Here is a 21,674-nt window from a genome sequence, read left to right on the forward strand (position 1 = left end):
AAACTGCAGATTACAGCAGATGATTATAAATTCAAATCCATCACTGGTTGGTTTGCCAGTGTTCTTCTATGCTGAAGTTTCTATGCCAGGCAAAAATCATTGACTGGCTTTAATAAAACTGTTTAGCACATTAAAGCAAGAAAGACGTTTACCAGGAATTCCATTGCATTTGTGTAAACCACTAGTGGCAGTCAGAAGCTATGAAGTTAGCATAAGCTAGTAAAACAATTGTGAAGTATATTCATGACCCTCCAGTTGAGGTAAATAAAACATTAACTTTAGCAGCAACCATACCATGAACAGCAATTCCTCTAAAATGGAGGCCCGAGCTGGATTTTCATTTGCTATATACCCAGAATAGGAAGTTAGACAAAGTGTAGAAAGATAGGAAAGGACTATCATAAGATTGCCAGGCTCTGCAAGGTTTTTGTTTAATCAACTTGGATGTAGGATTTACTTTTAATCAATGGTGAGCAAGTTTTCAGCAGATGTATTTTGGTGTTTTAATACTTTGAAACAATTATTTGCTTTACAGTAATTAGTCCACATATATGTATACATAGGGGATATACATATGTATATTGCTACATGGGGATTTTCACAGTAACTTCATTGCAGTGTTAATGTAAGCCTACTTGTGACAATATTTAAACATGTTTCATTTATACTGACAATGAACAGACTTAACAAAATGGACTATAACCAAGGAACATCTCAAAGCATGTTGATTTGACCACATTCCTTAGAGATTCAATTAATTTCACTAATAAGGCCATAAAATACTAATGGCTTTATCAATTGAAGCAGTCACATTTGAGACTGTTTTAATAAAGCTTTGTGATGCTGCTGTCAAAATAAGAGACATTGGATAAAGATGTCTAAGAGAAGTATTGAGATAAGGGGCTCAAGAATAGTTCACAAGGCTTGATGGTGATATATTGATGTCCCACAAGGTACTGTGATCTCACAGCCCAGGGATGTTCAGTATTTCATTCTAATGGATCAATATTTATGCCATTTGTAACCCTTTTGATTGGATTATGTCCAGCTAATGTAAGCTGTAGAATTGTATAAACCACAATGATTTTCTTCGTCCAGTGGAGTAGTGTTTTGACCCTTTGCCTCAAGCACCCTCCCCTTGCTGGCAAATAATAAAAAAAAGACCATCTGTTGGTTAAGTATCTTGTGTTAGTGTGCGTTTGTGTTAAAGTCAAACTTGGAAGTTGAGACTTTGACAAAGGTCTCCTCCTGCCACATTCCTATTTCACAATTTCCACTTTACACCCCAATAAGCAAGATGGATGACAGCTCACCTGCCCTTTTGCATGTAAATGATAAGAGATGGGATCCAGGAACATGCTCAACTTTCAAGCCTACCCATGACCTTGGGAATGGTGAGCAGAGGTGCTACAATTAGTTAAGAGTGCCATCGCATTTTCCCAAGCAGTGGTTGCAAAGATGTCTGTGTACACACTCTGACCTAGGAAAAGAATCTGGGTCACTGCCATTAAACAGCAACCAGAACTCCTCCTTCACCTCATCAGCGGAGCATACCTCCGAGGAAAATCCAACATCAAGTTTCACTGCTGTCAAACCCTGAAGTCCCATGAAAGCACCATCTTGTCAGAGAATTATTTTCATATGCCCATGCAAAAGCTAAACAGCTTCAATTATAAAAATGGGCAATAATAGTCTACTAAATAATTAGACATGAAATAATAAGTAATAAAAAATCACCTGAGAAAGAATAACTTCTGCAGAGATGAATTCGGGTCAACATTTCAGATAACTGGCTGACCAGGTCTGGGACAAATACTGTTTTCCTGTACATAAAAAAGTTGCTTTGCTGTGTGGCAACCTTAGAACAAAAGTGACTCAAGTTTTCAAAATTACATTTCAATTACATCCATATTTTAAATGTATATATATATATATAGACAAAATATACAAACATTGTGAAGTATTAAGTTTCTGAATTTTTTTTATTAGTTTTACTCCTATGCTGCCCTCAAACAAAACAAAAAGTATTTACATACATACAATCACCTTTTGGTTATAAATCAAGCTGGAAAACAAAGTACTGGATGCAAATTGTACACTATTTTTCCACCAGAAGGTCAAGCACTTAAGACATATGTTACTGTGTTGCATAGAACTGGAATCACAGCCCCTTTCTGTATACTTGAAATAATGGCCCAGTAAAGTGTGTCCTGATGCAAAGCACATAAGCTTTTGTGACTTAGTAGCAAGACAAAAGCTGCAATAAGTTATCAACACATAGCAAATTATAGAATTTACACTGCTTTGTGCATTTTTAATGAACTAGGGTTCTTTAAGTTTGATTTTGAACAGAAAATGCTAAAGAATTGAAATCAAATAAATTCCAAAGCCAGAAATAAAATCTCAAGTTTTACATTAGGGGTAATTTTAACCTATGCAAAGTAGGCAATTTACTTTTACTCATTATATAATTTTGCTCTTAAAATGTTGTTGACATTAAACTAGCTTAAAGTTATGAAATAACTGTACAACTTAAGTAATACTGTCTTTGATTTACAGATGGGAAATTTTTAGAAATCAATTCAGGTGCTTGAGTACGAGCTTTGTATTAGATTGAATTTGTGAAAAGCATCCAGACAGTTATAAATAAGGAAAGTCTGAGATCCAAAGAAGTCACAAAATAAATCAAAGCAGGAGAACACTGATTTTCGATAAGTTGGAAATAATGTGTATTTTTTGGTGTACTAGAGTGTTGTAATATTAAATCAAATGAGTTGCACAAATCTGGTTAATGAAGGGAGTTGGGGATGGGGGTTTGTTCACATAGGGCAGCTGCAAGCAAAACTATTCAAACCATGTCAATTCCAAAGAGGGTAGTAGACAATACCTCAAGGTGTTACTTATAAATTGCCAAAAACTGAATTGGGGGCTCACATGCCCCCCGATTCAAACAGCCAATGTCAAATTACATTTGGATGAGCGTTGATTGGGACTTCCACCCCTCACCTGGGAGAAACCTGCACCTTTCAGAGCTGCTGGTCAATCTGATTGCCTGGCAGCTCTCCAGGCAGAGTGCTGCAGTGGCTTGGAGACACTGCAGGAAGTTGTCTGGCACTAAGTGGCAGGAGTGAGGTGGTCACCTGGCCTTATTAGGTAGAGCTACTTACACTTGCTACAAGATTGGGGCAGGTGAAATGCAGAGGGAATCTTCTTTATGCAAGATCACTCACTTCTCCCCTTCAGAATCCACGGTGGGGGGTGGGGGTTTCAAACATTCACCAAGTGTGGCTAGAAGTGCATAATTGATGGGGTGCAAGAAAGATTTACAAGAATCAAACAAGAAGTCAAATGTCTCAAAAAAAAAGGAAGACACAAATGGGGCTCTCTGAGAAAAGTGAAGGCCGAAAGATCATAATAGAATTTTTTTTAAAAATGAAGAGGTCCAGCAGGTGGACCCAGAGAGCATTTTTCTACTTATGGGCAATCCAATATATATTAAAAAGTGGTTGAAGTGTGGCACTTAATGCCACATTGAATAGCTGCATTAGGGGGAAACTAGATAAAAACATGAGGGAGAAATGAACAGAGATGCTAATAGGCTTTGAGAAAGTTGGGGAAGGTGAGAGGCATAAGCAGTAGCACTGACCAGTTGGACTGAGTGGTCTTTCTATGCCAGAGATTTTATGTAATACAAAACCATCTCTTCCACTTTGTCTTTTGATGAAGAACAAGTAACAATCAATTATCAATACGTAAAAATGAAAAGGTGCCATTCTGTGGAATACAGTAAGTCTACAATAATGCTGTTATTACCTTATGATACTTATACACAAGTTACAAGCATCAAAACGAAGTTCTTTGCTTAAAAAAAACAGTATCTCAGTAGCACAGCAGTAACAGCACCAACAATACACCTTTATCCAAATTCCAGGAACAGATCATTGATCTGTCAATTCTCAGGTACATCCTGTAATTGGAAAAAAAATACAGTAGATCATTCATTAAAAAAGCAATGTATATCTGTATTGAGGCAGGAGGGAGGAGATGACACCATCACTGGAAAGATGCAGAAGGAGGAATGAATACATTCCATAAAAGTGAATTGTTTTTCAAGTCAGAATAATTCATGGAGCTACCAATTGCTTATTCCAGTTTTATTTCCTACTTGTTCAAGACTGGGCTCATCTCATTTGTCATCTAACAATGTCACAATGCCACAGGCAGGACATGAAAACTAAATAGACTGCGGCCAATCCAGTGTCACTTAGAAACTCAGCAATTCCAGCATGTGATCATTTCTTTTTTAAATAGCTTGTGTGACTCAGGTGAGTAAGTAAGTAAAACTCTTTACTGGTGCATTAATAATACACAGGATACTGTACTATAACAAAGCTTTAAAAAATAAATCAAACAAGTAATGCAGCTTCAAACTCCACATCACTCATGCTGTAGCATCCAATTCCTGAGACTTGAGAGTAGTTTCCGTTTCCATGGGTTCTCCTTTGCCACCTTCATCTAGATTCTCCTTATTCTCTTCTTCCTCTGTTATCACTGCAGCAGATTCCTTTTCAGATTTTGTTTTGAGAACTTCTTTCTGTTAAAATATAGTTTGAAAATTATTTTAGAAAAAATTGTTTATTGTGTCTCCTGATACTAACCAGTTAGGCACCTGGAAACAATTGCATGTGCATTCAGCCCACATTGTGACTACTGGTGCACATGGGATTTCTCCCATCAAAATGACAACTTTGGTGCCCGGCCAGTTTAACACTACAACATTAACTGTGTAAATGGAATATCAACAGTCAGGTTGCAACAGCATGTTTTCTGCACCAGTCTCTCTGGCACACTCTGTATCACAATCTTTCGACACTTGGTGCAATGAAAGAGCCGCCATGCGAATCATGCCAGCATGGAGGCTCTAGGTGAGTGATTCGTCCAAAATGGCCACAGCTGTGCACCTTTAACAAAGGGGGCTGCAGTTAAGCACTCAAGTCAGTCATATCAAGATGATAGCACGTTGTAGAGCAGCTCCACGGTTTGAGAGGGGATAATTGGGTCGGCTACTGGACACCGTGTAGAAGTAAGCTGCAATGCGCCAAGATACTTGTCCCTCTCTTGCACTGAGCCATGTGTCTTCTGTTGCAGATGACCCCGATGAGACTGGTGTGACAGGAGGCAGCATCTCCCTTGTGACCCCAGTCGACACCCTGAATGGAAAGTCTGAGGAAAAAGTCTTGGAGGAACGCCCCAAAGAAACCTCCGAGAAAAGCACCAACCAGTTGGCATCACGTGCACCATCCACCAGTGCAAATACATTAATAGTGAGGATTCTGGGGCACATTCTGTGAGCCCCAGTTGCATATGCACATCAGGAGGAGATGGGAACATCCGAGGGATTGAGAAGACGGAAGTCTCCCCAAGCCAAGGAAACTGCTGGCTCCCAGCCAGGTGCTGAGTCGCTGGGATCAGTTCTCCCAAAGCTGCTGGAGATACAGAAACAGAGCAGGGGATTGCAGGAGGGGCTGTCAGCAACATTCCGGCAACTGAGAGGCTGCCTGGAGGAGTCCCATAACCTTTAGGTGCAGGAGGCAGTGCCATTGTTGTGTTTCACCCAGGCCAACACTGCAAGGGTGGTGATCGCAGTGGAGCGCCTCCAGCAGGAAGTGGTAGTCATGGGTAGCAGGGTTCAAGGCATGACCTGGTCTCATAGGACAGTAAGGAGTCTCACAACACCAGGTTAAAGTCCAACAGGTTTATTTGGTAGCACAAGCCACTACCTTTTGGAGCACCATCCCTTCAATCGCTCACCTGTTAGACTTTAACCTGGTGTTGAGACTTCTTACTGTGCTTACCCCAGTCCAACATCAGCACCTCCACATCTAGCCTCAGAGGACCATGGCTGAGGAGCTCCGTAGTTTGGACATCACCGAGGACTTGCACAGACACAGCTGAGCCTCCAGAACTGTCCAGCTGTCTCATGTTGGAGTGTCACGGAGGAACAAACCCCCGAGGCAGGAAGGAGGGCTGAAACCCATGCAGAGCCTTTTACCCAGGAGACCCTGGTCCCCAACCCTTCCAAATCCCCCCTTCCTGACACGGTGCATCTCACAGGCAGAGAGGAAGCTGAACAGGTGGTATCCCTGAGAACTGAAAGTCATCTGGGGCTTGCTAGGGAATGCCTGCCAAGGCCATCACATGCCACATGGTGCAGAACACAGCTGATCACCTCCAGTTCTGTTGTGCATTCTGGAGGAGCATTAAGGTGTAGTCAAGGTTAAGTAGTTGTAGGGTCACCCAGAGGGCATGGGGGAATGCAAGCAACACAAGCCCCAAGCCAGTGGCGACCGCCAACCCATGGACCCCCCAGACTGGCATGAGCCCTGCTCAATCCCAGCACCCATGCAAGTTCCCACTCCATCCTGCACTATGGCAGCAGCTGAGACCCTCTCCCACCTTGCACTCCAGGGGGTGGTGCTCAGTGGTACTCACTTTTTTGCTCTCCTTCGCTACTGCTGCATGTGAACCACACTTAGAGCAGTAGCGAATTATGCTGGCATGACATCATGCCAGAGAGGTGGGAAACTTCAGGAAGCAGACGGTATGCATGCTGAACTCACTAATGATATAGAATAGAGTCAAATTCATGCTAATAAGCTTTGTGCCATTAAAAAGGATCTGGTAAGATAGCAAACTGATTTGCACACTTTTTCCAGCTTATCACATTGATCGCTGGGAACAGCGAGGTGACAAGATACTGCCTTTTGTTAGAAGGTTTTAATATTACTTGATTTGGTCATCTCCTCCAATGCATACCTAATGACTGACATCTTCTCAGGAAAAATATACAACTTAATGGCTATACCTTACTGCTCCCTTTTTTTTGCCTTCCTAAATGTTTTCCCTCATTTATGACTTACGTTGGTGTACAAATTCACACTTTGCTTCTTGATATCCAAATTATAACTTTTATACAGTTCAAGTGGATGTTAAATGTGGTTGGGCACATTACAGCAGTCAAATTTTGACCCCGCTTTCTAGAAAGGATCACTAAAGTTGCATTTAGTAGTGGGAATTCAGACTAATTCAGGGACTTGAATACCAACTGATGCAACTAAACCAAGGCCAGAAAACTCGGTATCAACTAGGGATTAAACATGGGACTCTCCTGTCTAAATGGTACAATATTATATCATTGAAACAGCAGGCAACATTCCATATAATCAACTGCTGACTAAAATGAGAAGTCACACTTGAGCAGGTAATTAATAGTTAAGACTTCCAGTTTTCAGAATAACATCTCTGCCCCTCCAGACAAAATTTTAAAACTAATGTTTCAACTGATAAATATTGTGCAAACTTAAAATAACGTGCCCCAATTAAATGTTGGGTTTCTCATTCTTGTGAAAATCTCTATTTCTGGTGTGAAGAATAAAAGCACGTTTAGCAGAATTAAAATTTTTTAAAAAGTAGAAGTTAACGTTCCATCTTAGGTGACCTCGGGGCACAGTCTGTTTTAATTACTCAAGACTGTACAATGTAACATTTTCTCATTTTCTTTCTTGGAAAATGATACAAAGCTTAAGGTGCAAATGGCAAACTGCTTAAAAACCCTAAAATCAAATAAACAGCCATTTCATCTGGTAATCCCAAATATGGTGCTAGCAAACTTAAATGTTGCCATATATGGGAAATGTTCACATTGGAAAAATAAATGGGATTGCTCAGGGACTGAAGCTTGGAATCAATACTTCATTTAATAGTTTTTTTTTATTAATTACATGGGAGTAAAATTTTAAATTTTAGAAAATTTATACCCAAATAGAAAGCAGAATAAATAATGATAAATACAGTCAGAATCAAAGATTTTGGTGAAGGCATTAGGCGGACCTCATGTGAACTATTGAGTAGTTCTGACCTAATCATAAGAAATTTACTGCAAGGTGACCCACAGACAAGCAACAAAAGGTGATTCTTGATATTAGGAGTTTACGTTGAGAAAATATACTGGTTGGACAGTTTTAATTTAAAAATAAATGGAAGTACCCTAATAATTTGAGATTACAAACATAACTTGAGTGATCTAGGCAAATTGTTCATTATAGTGGTGAAGCAGGATAAAAACATGAAAGAATTAGATGGATCTTCTCTCCATCTAAAGGGTAATACAAATGTATGATGTTAAAAGTTGCCACTGAAGCATACTGTATTAATTTGTTTAAGGGGCATTTAGATGCGATCAATTAATAAGAATCAGAAAATCCTACAGTGCAGAGGGGCCCACTTGGCCCGTCAAATCTCACTGACCATAAGCCCACCCAGACCCTATCCCCATACATTTACCCTAACTAGTCCCCCAATGCTAAAGAGCAATTTAGCATAGCCAATCCGCCTAACCTGCACATATTTGGACTGTGGGAAACCGGAACACCAAGGAAACCCACACAAACACAGGGAGAATTTGCAAACTCCACATAGACAGAGACACAAGTTAGGTCCCTGTGAGACAGCAGTGCTAACCACTTTGCCACCCTTATTAAGGGGCGGTTTCCTGGTTTAACTATCTTTTCCAGTTTCTACAGTTCTTGCGCTTAAAAGATTCAATATTTGTTAGCTCCAATACTTACATTGGCACTGGTATCTGCAAATTTTGGGAACATTTTAGCATAGATCTTTTTCTCCAGGTCCAACTGCTCTCTTATTTTTTTCTGGCAGATTCCAATCTGGACTTTGGCTGCCTTGTTGGGGTAAAGCTGCAGAACCTTTTGGAAGTTTTCTTTTGCCAGTTCATAATCATTCATTGCGAGTCTGGCCTCACCCATTCTAAAAAGGGCCTTTTCATTGGTTGCATCTAGCTCCAATGCCTGAAATAAAAGCAGAAGTTTAGAAACATCCTCACCCTCTTATCCCAGAAAGCAATCACAAATCAGGTACGAAAACAGGATTAGGAGTAGGCCAGTTAGCCTCTTGAGCCTGCTCAACCATTTAGTGAAAATGTGCTGATCCCTTACCTATCTGCATATATCAATCCACCTTTGCCCTATCTCTGGTTAGCAAGACTTTGATCAACCTCTGTTTTAAAATTTAGTATTGACCAGGCATCAACAGCTTTTTTTCAGAATAAAGTTCCATTGCTACCATCATTTGTGCATAGAAGTGTTTTCTAACTTCATTTTTAAGAGTGGCTCCTTGCAGGTTAACATTTGGAGTCTGGGTACCATTTTAAATCTAGACAGCACTCCCACAAAGGGTATATATCCTTGTTAAGGTGTAATGCAAAGAACTCCAGGGTATATGGTCTACGCAGAGCTCTGTATAGCTGAAACAGGATTTCAACTCCTTCCCTAACATCTCCTACTGTAGCTTAGTCCTCTACATTTAAGCCCAGCATTCATTTTGCCTTTGATTAAGTTCTATACCTGGTTAGCTATTTTCATAGTCAATGTACATAAATCCTCAAGACACTTTTAAACTTCCAATGTCTGTAGATTTTCATATTTAGTAAGTACTTTTCACCTTTCTTTTCAAGGCTAAAACAGGTGACCTCACACTTGCCTTTGCCAAAATTCATTTGCCATAGTTTTGCCCTCTCACTTAAGTATTGTCTCATTGCAAGTTTACGCTTTCGCCTACACTGCTTATACGTAAATGTTACCTCAGCGTCATTACTTGAATATAATTTGACAATTCCATCATCCAAATTTTTAATAAAAATGGTTGAGACTCCCAGATTCCTGTGGTGCACCACTAGTCACATTTTATGCACAATATAAGCTTTCACGACTCAAACATTTATCAAAGCAAACTGACATTGTCAAGCTATGGGCAGTTTTGTTATGGTTTGAAGACTACCTTGTGCCATTCTACTTAACAGTATGCTTTCTTGAGCTCCCAATGTTTCTCCCCAGTCTTCATAAGGCAATAACTGATAGATGTGCCAAGGTATCAATATTTGTGAATTTGGAGAGTAACAGCATGAAAGATACAAGCCTTATGAACATCTCATCTGAAAATCAAAGCCAATTTCTAGCAAGTGCCATTGACTGGCAATCAGGAACAGGAACTCCTTTACACTTTATAGGCCGGATGCCAAATGCAGTTCTATGCGTTTATTCAACATGGCACTCATCATGGATTATAGCCAAGGTCTTTCTAAATTTGGAAACTTATTTCTGCATCAAAAGTGATACATTAACTGAATTAAGAGAACTTATATGTCACTGATGTTTACAATTGATGATTTGTACATTAGGAATTAAAAAGTTCCTCACCTTTTCACAATTCTCTACAGCTTGCAAATTCTCATCCATTTTGATGTAGCACATGGCAAGGTTGAGATGGGCTGCTAGCCTTAATGCATTGGATTGTTTTAGGTTTTCTTCAGTTAGTCCGCTCTCATGTTCTAGCCAAGATACAATTTTCTTGTAGTGGATGGTGGCCTGCTTATACTTGCCCCCCTGGCAACAAAAGGTTACATGAAGCTTGTAGTTATAAGGAAGAATAACATAATTCTCAGCAACTTAAGATTCTAGCAACTTTCCACTCTACTCTAATCGTCACTGTTTTGCCAATTCTGACAGCTAACATTTATTTTACATTTCATGATTATTCAGAAAAATCAGTACAAGTATTTGGGTAAACATTTTTAAATTACTGTTTAGGTGCATTTCTTACTTTAACAGATAGCTATTAAATCACTTATCAAGTATCAACAGATTACATTGCACATGAAAGATGGAAAGGATAATGTGTGGGGCAAACGTTAATACAGTATTCAAGTTAAATAAGCTCAACTATTTTCTTTTGTGTTCATGATCATATTAAGTTCACAAATCCCAGTTTCACATTTTATTTGGCCTTGAAAAGAATGCGAGGTGTAGAAGACATCTAATGAACAATACCAGCTGTGTACAGGAGGCACATGATTCACTCATGGAGATGGGCAGAGGAAGGACTGTATTGGCCTACCAGGTTTTCTGTGTGAGTGAATGTCAAAAAGCGCACACATGATCAAAGGCACGTGGGTGGCGGCTCACAGACAATGGTATGCCCAAGGAAGAATGGATTAGCTTTTAGTGAAGATGCGGATCTGAATCCTGGAATTCTGAGAGGTTCTATTAATACTGGGAGATGGAGCAAATTGACTTTTTCTTTTAGCATGTTGTGGGTTTAGATTATTTGTTGGTTCGTTTAAAATGCTCTGGATCATTTCTACTGCAGTGATCTAATTTGTCAAAGTTGTCAAAATGTGAGTTTTCAAAGCAGGTCGTTGGATATGAATTTGGCCTGAAGCCTCCTGTGATTTGGAGGCTCTTATTAAAAGATTTTTTGCAGGGCAGAAGAATTCTTATGGAACATTTAAGTAATTGTATTAATGTTGAGATAACGTGAAGGTACGTGCTCTTTCCTTTTTATTTAATCGAAAATGGCAAAATTCATTTGTCTCTGATTGTTGTCTCTCCTTTTTAATTTTTATATCAAAGATAATGACGCTGTGGTGCGTTCCTGCATTCCACACTTATCCTATCTAATTTTCTGGAACTAGATTCAACATCATTTTCTTTGTTGTCCTAAAAACATACTGATTGAGAAAGCAGTTAATAGGGCATAGGGAATAAAATTACTGCACAGGCAAAACAAAACTCAAAGCCACTTTATCTGAATGCACAAAACATTTGCCTTAATAATGAACTGACGGCATATAGAGATAAATACATATTCTAAAGTGCATAATATTTCAAAAAGACAAGACTGAATGGAAAAGCAACAGTAGTCTCGATAGCAAAGGATCACATTAGGATAGTGGTGAAAAAAGATCTGGGCTCGGATTCGGGATATGGATCAATATGAATGGAGGTTAGGAACAAGGATCAGAAAATGACAGAAGTTAATGGACCCCTAACATTAATTACACTGGTAGACAGAACATTTATTGAATGTTGGAACAAAGGTAACACAATCATTGTCGGGACTTTAGTCTTTAGACTAGATCAACTAAGTAGACAAAAATGGTTTAAAGGTGAGTTTGTAGAATGTTTTTGGGAGTTTTCTGGAAATTGTTTCATCTCGTTTCATGCATTAATTAGTAAACTCATGGTGAAAGATCCCTTGAGAAAACGTGATCCTAATGTCTAATTCTGTATTGTGACGTACTCCAGACCGAAACAAAGTCAATTACAGTGGTGTGATGGAAGTGTTGGTCAAGGTTAACTGTGTAAATAGACTAAAAGGTATGACAACAAACATTTATACAGATAAATGCGAGGTGATGCATTTTGGAAGAAATAATGTAGAGGGGAGTTATATGATAAATGGTAGGACTATTAAGAGTATAGAAACACAGAGGGACCCAGGTGTGCAAGTACACAAGTCCTTGAAGGTGTCAGTACAGGTGGAGAAGGTGGCGAAGAAGGCTTATGGTATTCTTGCCTTTATAGGAAGGGGTATAGAGTATAAAAGCTGGCGTCTAATGTTGCAGTTGTATAGAACGTTGGTTAGACCGCATTTGGAGTACTCCATCCAGTTCTGGTTGCCGTACTACCGGAAGAACATGGAGACCCTGGAGAGAGTGCAGAGGAGGTTTACCAGGATGCTGCCTAGTATGGAAGGTCTTAGCTATGAGGAGAGATCGGGCAAATTGGGGCTGTTCTCCCTGGAAAGACGGAGAATGAGGGGAGATCTAATAGATGTGTATATTAAGGGTATAGATATAGTGAACAGTGGGAAGCTTTTCCCCTGGTTGGATACAAAAATCACAAGGGGCCACGGGTTTAGGGTGAGAGGAGAGAGGTATAATTCAGATGTTAGAGGGAGGTTTTTCACGTAGAGGGTTATGGGAGCCTGGAATGCACTGCCAAGTAGCGTGGTGGAGGCAGGCACGCTAGAGTTGTTTAAGGCTTACCTAGGTAGACACATGAGCAGACTAGAGATGGAGGAGTCAAAAGACTGTTCTAAATAAGGATCAAGAGCCTCAGGACATTCCTGGGAATCAACAGATTCCTATGGGCCGTCCAACATATTGTATGGCTCACCTGTCTTACGTTTGAGCTTCTGGGGATCTTCCGCGAATGTTCTGAAAGAAACGGCGGAGGTGATAGTGGATGCCTTGGTGGTTATTTTCCAGACGTCGCTGGATTCCGGGGAAGTGCCGGAAGATTGGAAAACGGCTAATGTTACGCCATTGTTTAAGAAGGGTGCCAGGCAAAAGGCAGGGAATTATCGGCCGGTTAGTTTAACGTCGGTTGTAGGTAAAACGTTAGAATCCGTCATCAAGGAGGAATTAGCGAGGCATCTTGAGGGGAATTGCTTGATAGAGCAGACACAGCACGGTTTCGTTAAAGGGAAGTCGTGCCTGACAAATTTACTGGAGTTCTATGAGGATGTGTCTAGGGCGGTGGATAGAGGAGAGCCGGTGGATATGGTCTTCCTTGATTTTCAGAAGGCGTTTGACAAGGTACCTCACAAGAGGTTATTGCAGAAGGTCAGGGGACATGGAGTTGGGGGTAGGGTGTTAGCGTGGATAGAGGATTGGTTGTCAAATAGGAGGCAGAGAGTGGGGGTCAATGGGTGCTATTCGGATTGGCGGTTGGTGACTAGTGGAGTGCCCCAGGGGTCGGTGCTGGGGCCTCAGCTATTTACCATTTATATAGATGATCTGGAGGAGGGAACCGAGTGCATGGTGTCAAAATTTGCCGATGACACCAAGATTGGTGGAACGGCAAATTGTGCGGAGGGTGTGGAGAGTCTACAGTAAGATCTAGATAGGCTGGGCGAATGGGCCAGGAGCTGGCAAATGGAATTTAATGTTGGCAAGTGCGAGGTGGTCCACTTTGGTAGGAATAATGGTAGGAAGGATTATTACTTACGTGGCGAAAAACTGCAGCAGGTGACGGTGCAAAGGGACCTCGGGGTCCTTGTGCATGAGTCGCAAAAACCCAGCTTGCAGGTGCAGCAGGTGGTCAGGAAGGCTAATGGGATGCTGGCCTTCATAGCGAGGGGGATTGAATATAAAAGTAGGGAGGTCTTGCTGCGGCTGTATAGGGCATTGGTGAGGCCGCAGCTGGAGTACTGTGTGCAGTTTTGGGCGCCGTACTTACGCAAGGATATTTTGGCCTTGGAGGGAGTGCAGAGCAGGTTTACTAGGCTGATGCCGGAGTTGAGGGGGTTGAGCTATGAGGAGAGGCTGAATAAACTAGGCTTGTACTCGTTAGAGTTTAGAAGAATGAGGGGAGATTTCATTGAGATGTATAAGATGATGAATGGGATGTCTAGGATAGAGGTGGAGAGACTCTTCCTGCTCAGAAAGGACAGTAGGACTAGGGGGCACAGCCTCAAGATAAAGGGGGGGGCAGTTTAGAACGGAGTTGAGGAAGAACTTCTTCACTCAAAGGGTGGTGAATCTCTGGAATTCTCTGCCCGTTGAAGTGGTGGAGGCTACCTTGCTAAATATTGTTAAGACGCGGGTTGATGGGTTTTTGATAAGAGAGGGGATTAAGGGTTATGGGGAGAGGGCGGGAATGCGGAACTGAGCCATGACAGATCAGCCATGATCTTATTGAATGGTGGGGCAGGCTCAAGGGGCTAGATGGCCTACTCCTGCTCCTATTTCTTATGTTCTTATGTCTGTATAAGCTGTGTATGTTTATTGATGTCTTTTGTTTTTACATCCACAGGTGATTCGGTCCGCCTTGTTGGCCAACAAGGGGCATACACGCGGTGGGTCGTGCGAGGGCTGCTCTTGCATGTTGCTTCGAGAGTTGCCGAGTGCTTCATGTTGTCAGTGTACGCTTAAACCAGACCAACTGACGGGCAACACGACAGCTCAGTGACCATCACTGTTTGCTGTGCAGATACGTGGACTTGGGTCGGTGTCTGTGGGAGTTTGCACGTTCTCCCCGTGCTTGCGTGGGTTTTCTCCAGGTGCTCCGGTTTCCTCCCAAACCCCAAAAATGTGCTTTTAGGTTGATTGGTGTTAACAAATTGTCCCTAAGTTAGACCTCCCTCAATCTGGCACACATATTTCTGTAAATTTGCACACCTTTATTGTGGAATCCTAGGTCGTAGGTAGGAGGAAGATTGGAATGAGGCATTCACTGAATGTTATAATGGTGGCGTGGGCTTGTTGGGCCGAACAGCCTGTTTCCTGTGCTGTGTTGTTCTTTGTTTGTTAAACAGTGGGAAACATAAATAAATAATTCCGAATATTCAACAAAATCATGTTCCATTAAGAAATAAAACTCAGCAAGAAAGATCCATCCCTGGCTTAGTAGGGAAGTTAAGGATTGCACTACATTAAAAAAAGGCTTATAATATTGGAAAGAATGATATCAAGTCTGGGGGATATGGCAGAGGTAGATATTAAATATTTATTTGGTCTTCACAGTACAAAACAAATTTTAAACCAGAAAATGAGGGAACATTAACTTAGGGCAATTAGTATGAGCAAAACAAAAGCAATGGAAAAGCTCAGGGGACTAAAATCTGACAAATCCCCAGACCTGATTGCCTACATTCTAGAGTTTTAAAATAGGTTGCCATGGATAGAGTGGATGTGCTGATGATAGTTTCCCAAAATTCCCTAGAGATTCTAGAATGGTTCCAACAGACTAGAAATTAAAACACCAGTATTACAAAAAGCTGGGAAGAGGAAACAGAGAACTAGGGGCCAACTGGCCTGACATCAGATGACAGGAAAATGTAAGATTACATTGTGGGGGAAGTCTTAACATACTTATTCTATAATCTGACCAAATCAAATTGGCTTTACTTAAAGAAATCCTGTTTGACAATTGTTTTTGAGGATGTCATCAATGGGATACGTGTGAATTAGATGTTGATATTTCCAAAACATATTCAATAAGGTGAGCATTAAAGGTTAATTTACAAGGTATTATAAATTTGGGCTGATATATTGGCAAAGATAGAGGATTGGTTAACAGTCAGGAAGGGCAGGAATAAATGGCACATTTTCAAGTTGGCATGCTATGCCTAGTAGAGCCTCATTAGGATCAGTATTGGAGCCTCAGCCATTTACAATCTATATTAATGACTTAGCTGGAGAAATCAAAAATAACGTATCTAAGTTTGCAACATAACCAGTGGAACTGTGGCACAGTGATTAGCACTCTGCCTCACAGCGCCAGGGACCCAGGTTTGATTTTGGACTTGGGTGACTGCCTGTGCAGAGTCTCTGCGTGGGTTTCCTCTGGTGCTCCTGTTTCCACAGTAAAACGTCTGACAACACCAGGTTTAAGTCCAACCGATTTATTTGATAGTAAACTCACTTTTTTTTTAAGTTTACTATCAAATAAATCGGTTGGACTTCAACCTGGTGTTGTCAGACTTTTTACCGTGTTTACCCCAGTTCAACGCTGGCATATCCACATCATGGCTCCTGTTTCCTCCCAGTCTGAAAGACGCACTTGATTAGGTGCATTGGCCATGCTAAATTCTCCCTCAGTGTATCTGAGCAGGTGCTTGAGTGTGGTGACTCGGGGATTTTCACAGTAATTTCATTGCAGCATTAATATAAGCCTACTTGTGACACTAATAAACTTACGCTTGAGGAGGATGCTGAGGCTGCAAAGATATAGACAGGTCAAGTGAGTGGGCAATATGATGGTAGATTGAGTATAACATAGCAAATTGTGAATTTATCAAAGCTGAATATTTTTCAAATGCCATGAAACCTATGTCGATATTCAGAGGGATTTGAGTATACTTGTACAAGGAACTTAGGAAGTCAGCATGCAGCTACAGCATACAACAAAGGCAGCAAATGGCAAGTGGGCCTTATATTGCAAAGAGACTGGAGTATAAGGAGGAAATCATTGCAACAATTGCACAGAGCTTTAGGTAAGACCACACCTGGAATATGGTCCCATATTTAAGGGAGAATATACTTGCATTGAAGATGACAGCAAAGATTCACTAGATTGGTTCCTGGGATGAAGACTGTCTCGCAATGAGTCGCTAAGTAAATTAGGGTTATACTCTGGCATTTACAAGAATGAATGACGATTGCATTAAAACACGCAAGATTCTGAAGGGGCTTTCCACTGAGATGTAATTTTCCCAACTTGGGAATCAGGAACATGGAGGAAAACAATCTCTGGACAATTGAGAGCGCTGATCAGTTAGGACTCAGATGAGAAATGCCTTCACTTTTCAAAGATTTGTGAATCTTAAGGATTCTTATTTGAGATATGCTTCATTGTTGAATATATTTAAGGCTGTGGGAGTCAGATTTTTGGTCTCTCGGGAATCAAGGGGAAGGGGTGTTGAGCAAATATGAAGCTGAGACACACAAATTCAGAGGGATTTGCATCTCCTATCGCATAATTCACAAAAGGCTTGTATGCAAGTATAGTAGGTAATTAGGAAAGCTTATAGAATTGGTGATGTGATAAATAAAGGAAAAAAGCCTTCAGATTATTGGGTAATATAGTTGGGCAGAGCAGTGACAACTGGATTTTAACCTTGAAGTGAGAGGTCTTGCATTTTGGGAGGAACAACAACACAAGGGCATACACAATGAATGGTAGGTTTCTAGGAAGTACAGAGTGCACTGAAGGAAGCAGGATAGGTATACAAGGTGGTTAAGAAAGAATATGGGATACTTGCGTTTATAAAGTTTATAGTCACAAATAGGCTTACATTCACACTGCAATGAAGTTCTGTGAAAACCTCTTAGTCGCCACACTCCGGCACCTGTTCAGATACACTGAGGGAGAATTTAGCATGGCCAATTCACCTAACCTGCACGTCTTTGGACTGTGGGAGAAAAATGGCGCACCCAGAGGAAACCCACGTGGACACAGGAAGAACATACAAACTCCACACAGACAGTGACCCAAGCCAGAAATCAAAACCGGGTCCTTGGCACTGTGAAGCAGCAGTGCTAACCACTGCCGTGCCACATAGAATAGCAGGGGGCTTATGATCGAGCTGTATAAAACACTCGATAGGCTATGACTAGAGTACTGTGTGCAGTTCTAGTCGCCACACTAAAGGATGTGACTGCATTAGAAAGGGTACAGATGAGATTCACCATGATGTTTCAGCTATGAAGAGCTGGCTAGGCTGGGGTTGTTTTCCTTAGAGCAGAGAAGGCTGAGGGGCTACCTGATTGAGGTGTACAAAATTGCTTCCCCTTAGTATAGGGGTCAATAACCAGGGGGATAGATTTAAGGTAATGGACAGGAGATTTAGAGGGTATTTGAGGAAGAACAGTAACCCAGAGGCTGCTGCAAATCTGGAACTCTTTGCCTGAAAAGGCAGTAGAAGCAGGATCCCTCAACATCTAAGAAGCATTCGGATGAGCACTTGAAACACCATAGCATGCAAGGCTTCAGACAAGTGCTGGAAATGAATTTAGAATAGATAGGAGCTTGATGGCCAGTGCAGATACAATGGATTTTTCGGTGCTGTCAAAACTCTATGACTTTATGTTATCATTACTGCAAAGAGAATTGAATACAAAAGCAGGGAGGTTTTGTTTCAGTTATACAGGGCATTGATCTGGATGCGGCGTATTGTGTACAGTATTGGTCTCCTTATTTAAGATGTAAATGCATTGGAAACAGTTCAGAGAAGGCTTATTAGACTAATACCAGGAATTGTCTTATGAGGAAAGATTGGACAAGGCAGGCTTGTACCCACCTGTGGGAGAACCTAGAGCTAGGAGTACTATTTAAAAATAAGGGGTTAGCTAGCAAATATGGATAGTTTAAGACTGCGTGTTTGAAATAAGGTATGCCTATAAGTTTAAGCTTAATATGTTTCTGTATTTGCACGCGAAGGGCTAAAACTTCAGTTTAGTTTCATGTTAAACAAAGGTACCTGCCAGTCTTTGATTGAAGTTTTTTGCCTGCATTCCAATGGAGGCCTTCTGACGCAAAAAAAATTTAAAAAACTAAGCTGTTTAGCAACCAGAAGCTCACGTTGAAAAGCAGAAGCAATTGAGTTCAGTTGGCACAGGTAACTGAGAAACAAGAAGCTTTGTACAGAAACTGCTAGGACAATGCAGAGGGACAGAAGTTAAAGAACATAATGTCCCAGAATCCAGAAGGAACAAATAACATATCTGGACAACAGATTCTGTTCAATGAGGTCAGGCACAAAGAGAAAGAGGCTCCCAGTTAAAGACAGAGCTGCAAAGTGCAGATCTGGAAATAACAGCTCACGAGAAGCCAGACACCTTAAGGTTAGCCTGTAAAGTAATAGTATTCTGTTTGGTGTGACTGGGTGTCCGAAAGATAACGCGAAGGTTTGAATGCACATGAATATGCAGGGCAGGGGAACACCAAAAGGAGGTTCAAAGTCTGAAGGCAGATCCTTTGTGAAAGCATCAGAGAGGGAGCAATGTTTGGAAACCTATGTGAGAAAGGCAGAGTTCCAATGAGACCAGTTTGCTCACAGTGCGACAAGTATCTGGGGAAAATTGACAAATCTTCAAATTGTTTTGGGGGGCATCTATCATTTGGTTTCAGAGATTTCTGGCTTGGGTCAGTGAGTGGAGACTGCACATTCTCCCTGTGTCTGGCATGGGTTTTCTCCAGGAGATCTGGTTTTGTCCCACAATGAGGCGGGTAGAATTAGGGACCTTGCGGTGAAGGATCCTCTTGGAGAGAGTGATCATTGCATGGTGGAGTTTCTGTTGCAGATGGAGGAGGAGAAAGTGGGTTCCCGGGCACGCGTCCTTTGTTTGAATAGAGGGGGAGTACGGTAGGATGAGAGAAGAATTGGCGAATGTGGACTGGGGGAGCGCGTTGGAAGGTAGGTCTGCTGAGGAGCAGTGGAGGATCTTTAAGGAGATCTTTCTTGGTGCTCAGCAGAAATTTATTCCGATGGTCAAAAAGGACAGTAGGAGGAGAGGTAATAAGCCGTGGATAACGAAGGAGGTGAAGGAAAGTGTTAAATTAAAAGCGGAGGAATTTAGAGTAGCTAAGAGCAGTGGGCGAGAAGAGGATTGGGAAAGGTTTAAATGTCAACAAAGACTGACAAAGAAGTTGATAAAGGAGGGTAGGAGAAGCTATGAAGCTGGGCTAGCACTTAATATAAAAAAGGATAGCAAGAATTTTTATAAATATATAAAAAGGAAGAGGCTGGCTAGGGTGAACGTTGGTCCTTTAGAGGATGAGAAAGGGTACCTAGTGGTAGGGGATGGGGAAATGGCTAAGGTCTTGAATAACTTTTTTGTTTCTGTCTTCACGGAGGAGGACGTGAATAATTTGCCGGGTGTTAGCGATGGAAAGGTGGTAGGACTGGAGGGTCTTAATGACATTACTGTTACTAGAGAGGTGGTGCTTGACAGACTGGAGGGGCTGATTGTGGACAAGTCCCCAGGACCGGATGGAATGCATCCGAGGGTTCTGAAAGAAATGGCAGAGGTTATAGTGGATGCCTTGGTGGTTATTTTCCAGACGTCGCTGGATTCCGGGGAAGTGCCGGAAGATTGGAAAACGGCTAATGTTACGCCGTTGTTTAAGAAGGGTGCCAGGCAAAAGGCGGGGAATTATAGGCCGGTTAGTTTAACGTCTGTGGTAGGTAAAATGTTAGAATCCGTCATTAAGGAGGAAATTGCGAGGCATCTTGAAGGGAATTGCTTGATAGGGCAGACGCAACACGGTTTCATTAAAGGGAAGTCGTGTCTGACAAATTTACTGGAGTTCTATGAGGATGTGTCTAGGGCAGTGGATAGAGGAGAGCCGGTGGATGTGGTCTTTCTGGATTTTCAGAAGGCGTTTGACAAGGTACCTCACAAGAGGTTATTGCAGAAGGTCAGGGGACATGGAGTTGGGGGTAGGGTGTTAGCGTGGATAGAGGATTGGTTGTCAAATAGGAGGCAGAGAGTGGGGGTCAATGGGTGCTATTCGGATTGGCGGTTGGTGACTAGTGGGGTGCCCCAGGGGTCGGTGCTGGGGCCTCAGCTATTTACCATTTATATAGATGATCTGGAGGAGGGAACCGAGTGCAGGGTGTCGAAATTTGCTGATGACACCAAGATTGGGGGAAAGGCAAATTGTGCGGAGGGTGTGGAGAGTCTGCAGAAGGATCTAGATAGGCTGGGCGAATGGGCCAGGAAATGGCAAATGGAATTTAATGTTGGCAAGTGTGAGGTGGTCCACTTTGGTAGGAAGGATGGTAAGAAGGACTATTACTTGTGTGGCGAAAAACTGCAGCAGGCGACGGTGCAGAGGGACCTCGGGGTCCTTGTGCATGAGTCGCAAAAACCCAGCTTGCAGGTGCAGCAGGTGGTCAGGAGGCTAATGGGATGCTGGCCTTCATAGCGAGGGGGATTGAATATAAAAGTAGGGAGGTCTTGCTGCAGCTGTATAGGGCATTGGTGAGGCCGCAGCTGGAGTACTGTGTGCAGTTTTGGGTGCCGCACCTGCGCAAGGATATTTTGGCCCTGGAGGGAGTGCAGAGGAGGTTTACTAGGCTGATACCGGAGTTGAGGGGATTGAGCTATGAGGAGAGGCTGAATAAACTAGGCTTGTACTCGTTAGAGTTTAGAAGAATGAGGGGAGATCTCATTGAGACGTATAAGATGATGAATGGGATGGATAGGATAGAGGTGGAGAGACTCTTCCCGCTCAAAAAAGACAGTAGGACTAGGGGGCACAGCCTCAAGATAAGGGGGAGGTGGTTTAGAACGGAGTTGAGGAGGAACT

General features: G+C 41.8%; 1 protein-coding gene across 1 annotated transcript in view; it reads right to left on the reverse strand.

The window, feature by feature from the left end:
* Positions 1-1,953: 1,953 nt before the first annotated feature.
* Positions 1,954-21,674, reverse strand: part of fkbp4 (FKBP prolyl isomerase 4) — a 33,464-nt gene continuing 13,743 nt past the window's right edge. The window contains exons 8-10 of the mRNA XM_080190966.1: positions 10,272-10,457; positions 8,628-8,864; positions 1,954-4,594 (exon numbers count right to left, since the gene is read on the reverse strand). Of these exons, the coding sequence (XP_080047092.1) occupies positions 4,442-4,594; positions 8,628-8,864; positions 10,272-10,457 (576 nt within the window). The 3' untranslated portion in view covers positions 1,954-4,441. The remainder of the gene's footprint in view (positions 4,595-8,627; positions 8,865-10,271; positions 10,458-21,674) is intronic.

Source organism: Carcharhinus amblyrhynchos, chromosome 6, assembly GCF_965287045.1.
Source record: "Carcharhinus amblyrhynchos chromosome 6, sCarAmb.v2.hapA, whole genome shotgun sequence".
In the NCBI taxonomy this organism is placed as follows: domain Eukaryota; kingdom Metazoa; phylum Chordata; class Chondrichthyes; order Carcharhiniformes; family Carcharhinidae; genus Carcharhinus; species Carcharhinus amblyrhynchos.